The 12,899-nt window shown below is 38.1% G+C and overlaps 1 protein-coding gene across 1 annotated transcript in view; it reads right to left on the bottom strand.

The window, feature by feature from the left end:
• The window catches only part of LOC149174121 (uncharacterized), a 193,035-nt gene that overhangs the window by 21,719 nt on the left and 158,417 nt on the right, over positions 1–12,899 (bottom strand). Inside the window, exons 16-21 of the mRNA XM_089419184.1 lie at positions 7,106–7,255; positions 6,924–7,001; positions 6,679–6,764; positions 6,225–6,273; positions 5,968–6,048; positions 5,774–5,867 (exon numbers count right to left, since the gene is read on the bottom strand). Coding sequence (XP_089275310.1) covers positions 5,774–5,867; positions 5,968–6,048; positions 6,225–6,273; positions 6,679–6,764; positions 6,924–7,001; positions 7,106–7,255 — 538 coding nt within the window. The remainder of the gene's footprint in view (positions 1–5,773; positions 5,868–5,967; positions 6,049–6,224; positions 6,274–6,678; positions 6,765–6,923; positions 7,002–7,105; positions 7,256–12,899) is intronic.

The raw sequence follows: 12,899 nt of genomic DNA, 5'->3' as shown, positions 1-12,899 counted from the left end.
AATGCATATCTCCATATATACATGTCGGAATCGGATGATCTTTAGATCAATCCTACACCTCTCGGAGAGAGGAATCCAAGAAAAATATCAACTGACATAAATAAGGTGACCCATATGGAGTTTGGCACTAGTTGCCAATTTTAACACTCTAGCACTAGGTCATTAAGATCCAAGTTGGCCAATGCCAACTCAACACTGTTGTCCAAACCCATATCATCAGGAAAGACATCCCACATCTTTGGCTTTCCCTTCAACCACTTGTCCCTTTGCCTGTAAATAAGATGAAGGTTGGTGTGCACATATACCATTGTCCCTGCCCTGGACTACTCAAACCTACTCTTCTTGACACTATACAGATTTCCATATGTGCTCCAATTCCTCTCGCAACAAGAGGATGAAGTCACCTGAGAGAAGAGCCTCATGGATAATTGTTGTAAAGGAGGGCTTGTTGCCCCATGAGTTGCCCACCACGAATAGGGCTTCTTAGCCCCCCTGTCTCTAATCACATCATAGCCTGCAAATCGACCAGTGCCAGTAGAAAACTCTGCAAAGGCATCCCCCACCTCATCAAGGGATGCTCTATCCTGAAAAATCTACCTCAATGCATCCTTCCTCCCCTGTGAAATTTCACCATCCATGTGAGGAGGGAATCTGCAGGAAGGTCCACCATTCAACCACTCATGGTTGTAGTATTTTGGGTTCAATGAGTGAGCCAAACAATGCAAAGGTGTTCAGTTCTTGTCCCATCTGCTAACAATCCTGTATGGTGGTGAAGAAGGCCTCTGATGATGTCTCATACTCAGGTCACTCACTCTGTAAAATAATGGTCCTCACGGACTCAATCATGGAATCCCATCCCTCATAAACCTCTCCTAGGATGGGTTGGTCTATATCTGCAAATAGTACCGAAGCAATGATAGGGTCCATGATCTTAATAGTGAGATCTATCCTCTCCCACCAAGCATCATCTAACACTGTGTCCTTGACTCTTTTTGAGGCAGCGTGATTTGTCTTTCTCCAAAAAGACCAAAACTCTAAAATAACCATGGCCCCAAGAGCGGTCTTGACCTCCCTAAACCTCTTCAACATGATGACTGAAGAGGCAAATTGTGTATCTGCAATCTTCAACAATGATAGATTGGTGTACTCCTTGTAGATTGTGAGGGCATTTGTATGATTTTGTACAAAGTTGCAGATATGTCATGCATCCTCAATAACACTTCCAATCCAAGGCACATTAGAAGCAATAGATTTAAGTGCTAAATTCAAGGAATGGACAATGCAAGTTGTCCAAAATGCTTGTGGATATTTAGCTTCCACAATCATGTCAACAGCCTTGCAAACAGGTGCATTATCTGTAATGATTTGCACACAAGAATCAACACCTACATCTTCAATAACTTTAATGAACAACTCACCAATATATTGTGCATCCTTGTATTGTCCAAGTGCATCCACTGATTTCAAGAAAACCAGTCCATTCAAGGAAGACGTCATGAAGTTGATGAGTGGGTGGCATGATGGATCTGTCCATCCATTAGAAACAATACTAACCCTAGATGTTGGCCATGTTGATTTAATAGGCTCAAGCATTTTTTCCACATCTTTCTTTGCCTTGGTCAACAATGTGGTTCTAAGCTTCTCTAATCCAGGAGGCACATAACCTGATGGAGCCCCTTGAGTTAGAGCTCGGCGCATCTCAAAAAATGAACGTGAGCGTGCAACATTAAAGGATATGAAGTTTTGATAGAAGAAAAATGTAATGGTGAGATCAAGCTCTTTTCGTTTCTCTTTCTGAAAAATCTTGTCCATTGGACCAGGTGCTATTGCCTTTCTTTTTGTTGCTTGACCAACACCCCCACCAAAGCTCTTAAATGGAAATTTGTTGTTGTTTTTCCTCAAGAATGGAAGGGGATCATCATTCTTGTTTTTTCAGATGATGCAACCACCCTTGCCACACCAGCATTGGCCTCTTTTTCCATTTCTTTCCTCTTAGTTAAAGACACCTGTGTACATGTTCCAATTCCACAGCCTAGTAAATCCAACAAATGACCTTTCACACGATAATAAGTGCTCTTGAAATGATTGTTGCAATAGTTGCATTTCCAAGCAACAATGCCTCCTCCCTTCAACTTGCTAGCTGGCCCTTGATCTCTTGTGACATGCTTCCACAAGGGATATTTATTTCCTTGAGCCTGTTGTCTTTCTAAATTCATTCTGCCCTCAACATTTGAAGTTGTTGTTGCAGCCCCACTTCCAATAGAGGGAACACTTACAGACCCTGATGAAATTGGAATAGGAGGGGCATCACCAATGGAGACATTCTTCCCCTTCCTTTGCCCCTTCCCTACTGCCCTTGATCGAGCCATGAATGTTGTAAAAAGTAAAGAAAAAAATGCACAAACTTGTAAACAAAATGCGCATGCAAATTGCAGTAATAAAATGCAAAAAAATAGAAGCAAAATGCACTTTCTTGTTGCTTGAATCACCTCCAAAATCCTCTCAAACCCTTTGCTACAAGTTCCCACACACTCAAGAATGAGTGCCAAATGAGCCCAAATCAGGCTTTATTGGCCACGCAACACACTTTTTTAGGGGACACGTGTCCCGAAATCAAGACATGCTGTCGGGATTCACGTGTCCCTCGAATCCCACTCTCCAAGACACGTTGGACACGCTCATGGGACACATGTCCCAACGAATCGTGTCTGATTTTTGGGATTCAGGACACATCAGGGGGTTTGGACAAATCCAGTTATCCTTAAGATGATAGGGGAGGGCTTGCACATCACTATTTGACCCCAACCCTTGAGCATATTGGTGCCACATCACCCCTCTTTCCCTTTAGAGGGTGGCATATGGCACCTTGGTGATGATGTCTTGGATTGGAAGCACTTTGGAGGCATACCCATGCACTTTGAGCTACCTTATTGGAGTATGGATCTCTCATTGGCCTATTTTTCTTCTACTTGAGACATTTTGAGCTCATTTGGAGGATGATATCATAGTGGAGGAGTCTTTATCCAACACATTGGCATTATTTGTTATGTTTTTGATCTATTATGAAGTTCTCTTGCAACCACACACTTGTCGAACACTCAACTAAACTTGAAATAGGGATTTTACTTGTATTTTTGTAAAAATAAGGGTGATAAGCCTCATATAAATAGAGGCTCCCCTTATTTCATTTTATCATCACACATTTTATCACTCTTCTCTAGCAAAGATTGTGAATTGGCCCTTTTTCACTACCTAGGCAAAGATGTGACTTCTATATGGTGTGAATTCATGACGAGATGCTCTTTTCTGTGGAGATGTTTTCCTGGGATTGAAAGAAGTGTTTCTTGAAGAATTTTGCAAGTTTCATGCTTTACCTTTTGTATTTTGAATATTGTATTTATGCTAGTAGTGTTTCTATTTTGTTCCATCACTAAATGCTAATTCTATTTTAAAATCTTGCTCCATTATATTATGAAAAATTGTTCTCTTGAAGCCTATAAGGAAACTCGGATTGTGCACTCCTTATATTTAAATTCTCCCCTCACAAGGAAAATCGTTGGGGTTTTAAAAGTGGGCGTCCCAATCATCCCCCCTTACTCTATCAAAATCTTTCCATGGAATTTTAACCCTAGAAGACTCTGTCAAACACATTTACAATAAGGCACTAATCATTATTGTGTTGATCATCCATAAAATTTATTAAATTTCATGTCCTTAACCTTGTTCCTAGACATCTAGGGTTAGCCACTAGGGTTTTACGGCAGAAAAATGGCATAAAATTTGAATTTGTGTTACATGTCTATGATTCATAATTTAGGAATTGCATCAATAAATCACATAAAAGCAAAATCTAGCATTGTCGCAATGTTAATTCTTCCTTTTTGGGGATGACTTCATCCTTATTTGTTGTTTATGTATGTTTTTCAGCCCTATTTTTTCATTAAGTGGCCCTAGTCCTAGGTGTTTATTTGAAGGCCTTAACTCCCCTTTATCGATTATCTTTAAAAAGGCCCTTTCTCTAGTTGTTATATGGCATTGTGCACCCAATCATTGCATATCAACCAAACCCTAACTTATAACAACCATCTCCTTGGTCTAGGAATAGAGTACTTGAACTATAGCATAGAATATCTAGGCATTTCTAGGCTTTGTCGATACTCTATCCCATATTATAAACCTCTTATCCATCTCCTTGAGCCATAGTATTAAAATATCCTTTAAGTGATTTAGGGAAGCCTCCTTTGTGGTCTAATACCACTAAAGAGCAAGAGAAAGGTTGTTACGTGACAACCCTTTCTCTTGTTTCTATAAGGTCTGGTTCAATGTTGCACGACGCTGGGACAAAGCGGGTATGTTTTTTGGAAGCGAACCATCAGAAGCATCATTTTCCAAAACTCTAGGAAGCAAAGCATCTCGAAGGTGTCTACTATATATATAGATAGATAGATAGATATATAATTTTTTATATGTTTATGCATTTATATTAAAAAAAACATCCAAAATACCAAATTAGTTGTAGAAGATATGAAAACATGCATATTTGTACATAAATGAAGATAGATATGACATTCATTGCACATCAATGATTGATTATTCGAGCATCAACCATCTAGAATCTAGATTCTTCTCTTCTTGTCTATCATTTGCCTCTACCTCGATTGTCTATGGATATTAGTCAATGTTGCCCAATTTTGATCAAACTACCTAATCCAAGCCTTAAAATATGGTAGTAAAAGCTTAACATGCTTGACCAATGATTTTGACTTGATTGAAAGGTAAGTTTTTACTAAGGCCGTGACAAAGGAGTTCAACAATTAACACTACCAACACTAGGGTACATATAGGACTTGGTGCTCTTGATTAAATGTCAATCACATACCCTTATACATGATATAATCTAATGAAATGCCACAATCCCATTGTTCCTAAATTCCTGAGAATTGTTAAGTCTGTTGAATTTTAAATAGGATATGAAATTCTATTTTCTCCATATGAAGTGCAATGAGGCTGGAACCACTCTCAAACATCCCGAGTCATTTCATGGTAATGTTAAAAATTTAAGTAAAAGGATGAAAATGAAAGATAAAGGAGAATGTCAAACATTACCATGAAGGAGCATCTACGAAGCATCTAGGGAGCACCTTGGGAGTGTCTGAGAAGCGCCAACCCAACTTAAGTCAAAGAAAAAATTTAAAAAGAATAATTAGAAATTAGGCCCCCACGGAACCGCTTGTCTCCCTCTAGATCTGCTTGCGATCCATGCGGATCCATGCCCGAAACTCCACGGATCTGCGGCGGATCCTTTTCCAAATTCATGGATCGGGAATATGGAACCGTGGGTCGGGCCCACGCAATTCTGAATTTCTAGGAATTGCCTCAAAACGACGGAACCGCGGATCCAATTTTTGAATCCGCGGTTCTGCCAGAGGTTCGCCCAAGGATCCGTATGAGACACGGTTCCCGCCTTAGATCCTTGGGCGCTGGGGTCGGTGGGGGGATCATGCAACGCTGGTCTGGTTCCACCTAGTGAAGCTTTGCACGAGGCCTGCTAGATTTTGCGGCAACATGCCTCTTTCTTTGATTTTTCACCGTTAACACAATTTTCAAGGAAAAAATCACAAATGCCATTTGGAAAAAATATACAAAGCTGAAATGTGACAGTACATCTCCAAAATGCAACAAATTAATGACATTAACAAATTGCATCACATCTAATTTTTCACTGTATTTCATTGCTCTTCTTATATATCAAAGAAGATATGGAATATAATACCTAAGAAAACTGCAGATGGTTTGCCTGGTCGTGATTTGAATTCTGGGTGAAATTGAACTCCAACATAGAAGGGATGGCCAACTAACTCCATTATCTATTCAAGAAACAAAGCATCCATCAATACAGAAATGTGTGATTGGATTCATAGTTCGACATTCATTTAGTTGAGAATCAATAATGATAGACCTATTTACCTCCATCCGATTACCACTTTCATCCCTCCCAACAAATATAAGCCCAGCCTTTTCTAGGTCTTCTACCATGATAGGATTGACCTGCAAGAAAGAATGTTTTAGGTGGTCTGAAATAAATTAAAAGTCAAAACATTTGACATTGCCATCCAACGTTGTGAAACTTTCATTCGCTGCATAAAGGCTTCAGGAATGAAGTTTTTAATATTCTCTAACAGAAGTCCCAAATCACTATGGAGCACAGATGTTAATTATCCCACCTCATATCTATGCCGATGTCTCTCGTCCACAGAAGAAACATTTCCATATCTTCAAAACAAATGAACATTAAATATATCAGATTTAGTCACCCTAAAAGATACAATAATTTTAAATAGGTGTGTACATCAAATGTTTATAAAAACAGCAGTGGACTACTCCCAACAAAAATGCTATAAAAATATTCTACTGATAAATCAATATTCTCAGTAATCTGATATTAATGTAAATATTTTCACTAGAGGAATACCCCTCTGCTTGGATATTAATACTGGATGTTCACTTGAGTCGATTGACCTATCATTTGGTCACTAGAGTCTCTAATTCAATTTCTTCCCTTCTTTCCTTCCTTCTGTGGTTTAATTTGTAATGCAAATAATTAAGTTTTCCAGATTAGTGAACCTTAGCAAAAAAAAGTGTCCATATGTAATAAAGAAGGGTATAAATGATGCATACAGCTTAGCAGTAACACAATCAGCAGTTCGAAAAAATGTTGTCCTTGAACCAAGCCGCATTGTACTCCCCATATAGGTCTTTGACCCCTGTAATTTATTTTAAAAAACCATTTACATCACGGACTTACCAATGCTTTCACTCATGAGACTCCACTTTCACATTAATTCCTCTAGTTCCTCCACAGAAATTAATATAATTTTGTTCATGTTTCTTAGAAAAGCATTCCTGCTGCACAAAAGATTTACCTCCGGCATGAAAATGACACAAGGATGTTGAGTTTCTGGGTCAAATTCTGCACTATTGGCACCCTCCAAACCAAGAACCTGCCAAACATAGAATACGTACGGAATTTGGCAAATAATTTAAATCTCCCTATGCTATCGTTCACTGGATTTTAGAAAATAATCACAAAAGAAAGAGAACGCACAGAACGTGCAAATTCAATGACAGCAATCTGCATCCCCAAGCAAATGCCAAGATAGGGTATTCGATTTTCGCGTGCATATTTTGCTGCCAGTATTTTTCCTTGCACACCTCGATCACCAAATCCCCCTGGGACCAGAACACCAGCTGCACCCTGAGACAAAAGAGTGTATCAATTATACATCATAATATTCCATCTGCTTAGGCATTGAGAGGACACAACCTCAAACCCCGTGTAAGAAATTGAAACTAGGAGCTAGCTAAGTAAATTATATTAATGTCAACAGAAAAGTAGGTCAATGGGACTCAATTACATCCGACAGATAAGATAGGATAAAAAAAATTATTAATGTCCAATGAATTACCATAAATAGGCCAACGGTACTGAAGGTTACAAACAATACGAATACAATGTGGAGTGCAAAACCAACTCCTAGAAAATGCCAAAGCTAAATCTATGATAAAATGAAGTAAAAAAGGATACAATAATAGGGCATCCTCATAAACATGTATATAGTCAGATCAGTGTTACTTGGGAGCGGGAGCGAAAGCGGGGAGCGAAAGCGGGGAGCTGGAAGGAAAACAGGTGCGGGAGCGACATTTTCAAAAGCTCCCAGTTTGGGAGTGAATCCCAGAGCATTTTTTTATATAATATATATATTTTATATATTTTTATATTTTGATACATATATGTCAACAAAAACATGTAGAATTATGAATTAGATATAAAAAACATAAAAAAAAAAAAAAAAAAAAAAAAAAAAAAAACAAACAAACAAACAAACAAACATAGATTGAACCATATAACAACAATCATCTAGAAGTTATAATCTTCATCGACCACGTCCACAAGTTAGTAACATAGTAACATACAACATATTGAGTCTCGTGATTCATCAATCTTAAAGTTTCAAGCTTTCAAAATTCAATATATAACATTTATCATCATTGATCACCAAAGTTGTACTTGTAAGCTACGTGTAACCAGTACAACAAATAATATCTAACATGAAATGAAATGTTATCAAATGAAATGAAACAACTTTCAACTTTCATGAAGCATCATATTCATTATTCATTACTAATGAGTTATAATTGCCAACTTCAAACTTAAATTGTCATATATTGTTTAAAAAAATATCATAATAAATATGAAAGAGTCAATAGTTATAAAAACTACTAGAAACTAGAAAAGACAAGTAAATCTATTATCTATTGCTTATGCTTGGGCCTCTTGCCACCACGAGAAATGTCTAGTTTTTTAGTCTTGTTGGAAAATCGGGATCTTGTCAATAATATCACCCTCTAAGCATTAATATCCAAAGGTATCTTTGTCATTACCTCTATATCTGTATAGGGATCTTTGTCATTAATATCACCCTCTAAGCATTAACATAAGATAGAAAAAGCATAGCATGTCAAGTCAAGATTTTGTTTGAGTGATGCGTACATTTTTAGGAGGGTCATGATAGAGGAGTTCGACAACCAATGTCACTAACATCAAGGTACATAGAGGGATTGGTGCTCTTGATTAAATACGAGTTCCATACCCTAATACATGACAAAATTCAATGGAAACATTGCAATCCTGAAATCTTGAAAAACTAATAAGTCTGCTGGATTTTGAATGAAATCTAAAATTCTACTTTCTCCATATGAAATCCAATGAGGTCGGAACCACTCTCAAACATCCTGAGTCATTTCATGGTAATGTTAAAAATTTAAGTAAAAGGATGAAAATGAAGATTAAGGAGAATGTCACTTTTACTTTAAGAATTTAACATTACCATGAATCGCATATCAATACTAGGGCCATAGGCTTGATCATTAAGTTGCCCCACTCAAAACTTATTTGTTTCTTTGAAAAAAAATTGCATTTGGAACATTACTGCAAAAAAAAAAATTGCAAAAAAGGCTAAACGCTCTCGAAAAGGCAGGAAGCATTTTTTTTGGGGGAGTGCGCTCCCGACCCGCTCCCGAGCGCGGATTGGGAGTGGGATCGAGGGGGGGCAAGGGCGTTCCCCCGCAACATTGAGTCAGATCATGTAGAAGACTAAGTGAATAAGTACAAGGTTGGAGGTCAATGATGTCAAGAACGCCCAAGTTTGATAGCCAATGGCAAGGGGGGCGACAATGGTGCTAGCTCTATTGGAAATACTAAGAGAGGGGGTGAATCGGTATTTCGTTACTTTTAACAATTTTTCACTTAGTTAATCTTGAAACTCAATTCACATCACATGTTATATAAAAATTAGTTAGTTAAGTAGTTATTAGGCAAAGGGCATGATCTTTTGATCATGCCCATTCACCAAGAGGCACCCAGGGTGGTATATAGCCAGGGGCCTCCCTCAAATTGTAATCATCTTCTATCTTATAATAATAATAAATATGATTTTTCTGAGTATTTGAGCGCATTTGTGCCATCTGGTATTAAAGCGGTTTCAATCCTCGACATCAGCATCTCTGCGCCCTGTCCATTCACTCATTGTTTTGTTGTCATTCCATCATTACCCAATTACCTGTGCACGCTCCCTTGTTCTGTCGCCTTGTCTTTCCGCCCTCTGTCCTGTCGTCCACAGTATTACTCCCCCGTCGTCTGTTGTCCCTGCATTGTCCGTTATCCCTGCGTTGTGCTTCCGCCCCATTCATCTGTCCGCATTCGCACCTGTCCGCAGTCCTCTGCACACCCATCCGGTTCCATACCTGTCCCTGTCGACGTCTTCCACACCCAGTCGTTGTCTACCCCCGACTCCCCGTCAAATATCGGTCTCGGGCAACTCTGACGGCGTTCATTGACCTCGTGGCTTATTCAACCTGCCAGAGGGACGCAATTGTATAAGGTCACGATTGGTACAATGGGGTATATAATTATAAAAGGTTTATAACTTAAATCATATAGTTATATGGTATTAATTAGTTATTGATATAATTTAATTAATTTAATTTAATTATTTTAAAAAAACAAAATAGTCAATTTAAGGAAGAAAGTTAAGCTGGCAAACAAATATACACCCCCACAAACTCGTTCAATGTCGGCAATGAAAATGACCAATTTCAGAATAAAAAAATAAAAAATTGATTAATCTGGAGAATAGGATTACTGGCCACTCCGATGATTTCAACCAAAAACTAGTCGACCTTGAGAGTAAGGTTATCGGACATTCTGAAGATATCAAGAAGCTACAAGATACGACAAATCGAATAGAACAACAACTCGGGCAGAACTATATCAAATCCGAAATAAATCATAATCAGACAATGACGTTGCTAAACACTTTGTGTGAAAGGATGAAGGTTACACCCGAACAACTACTCTAAGATGATGGAGGTAATCAATAGCACAATTCATCATATTCAACAAATTCAGTAAATTCTCATGAAAAAGAGGAGTCTCCAAAAAAATCACCCACGCACCATCAAGGAAATAGTAACACGACTTTTTCAAATAAGCAGCTTTGGAATACATTCACCAATCAATACCCTCTTTTTGCTCCAACGTTAGCGACGTATCAACGAAGAGCAAAAATTGAGCTACCCAAATTCGATGGTAGCAAAAATTGAGTAACCCAAAGATTCCAAGGTGTAAAGGAAGAAGAGTTCTTTTCAACACTCATCAGATTGCAACAAAAAGAAAATGTGGATGAGTACACTCGAGAATGGGAGACCTTAGCAACAAGAGTACCTGGGTTATCAGAATCTCGTCTAATTCAATCATACATCTCTAGACTTAAAACTCATCTACGAGTAGAACTTGAGCTTCATGACATTACATCAATAGAAGTAGCAAAACAAAAAGCAAAAGTTGCTGAAAAGAAATTTGAATAGATTCTGTGGTCAAAATCGGAAAAAGTATATTCAAGACGAAGAATGCCCTAGTCTGCGAATACGGATAATCCAAGATATGTTCGACCACATCTTCGAGAAGGCAAAAAATCTAACATGGAAATGCAAAGGATAAAAAAAGGCAAATGCAAACCCTATGGCGAGAAGTGGGACCCTAAACATAGGTGTGCAAAAGGAAAAGAAACAAAGAACCTATATTACTGTGAGGCAACTAATGATTCAAACAGTGATGAATCAAAGATAGAAGAAACAGAAGATGCCCCAGAATTAGATGATGGAAGTATTCCGCAAGTGTCACTATCAGCTATGACAGGTATATCACAACCCTAGACTCTAAAATTGAAAGGACATAGTAGTGGTTCTCATCGACTCCGGTAGTACCCACAATTTTTTAGATGCAACCGTGGCAAAGAGACTCAACATTTTCTCATTTCCCTTACCCAACATGAAGGTGATGGTAGCCAACGGTAAGAAGATTGAAAAGGTAGGGAAATGCCATAAGGTCAAATTGCAGATTCAAGACTTTAATTTAGAATCCCCGTTCTTCATTGTATCATTAGGAGGAGTAGATGTGGTCTTAGGTATCCAGTGGCTACGAACCCTAAGCACTTACTCTACCAACCATCAAGAGTAGTTCAAAAGCTTTAACTGGGAAGGGCATAGGTACAAGTTATATGGACTCCAAGCACCAGATAATCATATCGTGTCGTCATCCCAGATGATGAAGATGATTCGGAAAGGAGCACCAGCTTATGTAGTACAATGTCACCAGTTAGAAATGTTATCTGCAAACATGATCAATGAAGAGTCACCGAAAGTACAAGAGCTAATTCAGAAGCATGAAAAGGTATTCCAAGACCTACCCATGAAAATGTCTCCTAACAGTGAAATCAAGCATACAATAGAAGTCAAAGCAGGATCAGACCACGTGAACATGAAGCCGTATCGATATCCACATCACCAAAAGACTAAAATTGAGAGATTAATCCAAGACCTTTTAAAATGTGGGATCATCTCGAAAAGTAAGAGTTCGTATGCTGCTCCAGTGGTATTGCTAAGGAAGAAGGACAATTCATTCAGGTTATGCATTGATTATAGAGGATTAAACAAAATAACGATTAAAAACAAATTCCCACTTCCCTTTATCGACGAAATGTTGGATGAACTACATGGTGCAAAATACTTCTCAAAATTAGACTTAAGGTCAGGCTATTACCAAATCAGAATCAGGTTGAAAGACATACCAAAAACGGCATTCCGAACACACGAAGGTCACTATGAATTTAAAGTAATGCCCTTTGGGTTAACCAATGCACCAACAACATTCCAAGCCACTATGAACGAGTTATTCCGTCCATATCTTAAGAAGTTTGTATTAGTATTCTTTGATGATATTTTAATTTACAGTAAAACTTGGAAGGAGCACCTACAACATCTGGATAAAGTTCTTACACTACTGAAAGAGCATCAGTTCTACGCCAAGAAATCCAAATGTACCTTTGGGAAGGAAGAAGTAGAATATCTCGGACACATAATATCCCATGAAGGAGTAAAAGTGGACCTTAACAAAATCAAAGCTATAAAGGAATGGACCAAACCAGTTAATATATCCAAGCTAAGAGGGTTCTTAGGATTGACTGGATATTACCGAAGATTTATTAAAAATTATGCACATATAACTGCACCTCTAACAAACCTTTTAAAGAAGAATTCATTTCAATGGAATGAGGAAGCAGGAAGGTGTTTTGAAGAACTGAAAGAAGTTATGTCTAATGCCCCGGTATTGGCAACTCCAGATTTCTCTAAACCATTTATCATCGACTGTGATGCTTCTGGATTCAGTATAGGTGCAGTGTTAATGCAAGAAGGGCATCCAATAGCTTTTGAAAGCAAGAAGCTCAATAAAAGAGAATGTCTTAAGTCCACATACAACAAGGAAATGCTCGATATTATGC

Source organism: Pinus tabuliformis, chromosome 4_1 (genome assembly GCF_031772625.1).
Source record: "Pinus tabuliformis cultivar Carrire ecotype Pingquan chromosome 4_1, CPIR1, whole genome shotgun sequence".
Classification (NCBI taxonomy): Eukaryota; Viridiplantae; Streptophyta; class Pinopsida; order Pinales; family Pinaceae; genus Pinus; species Pinus tabuliformis.
The sequence above is the reverse complement of the archived record's forward strand: the minus strand, read 5'-3'. Positions and strand labels throughout refer to the sequence as shown.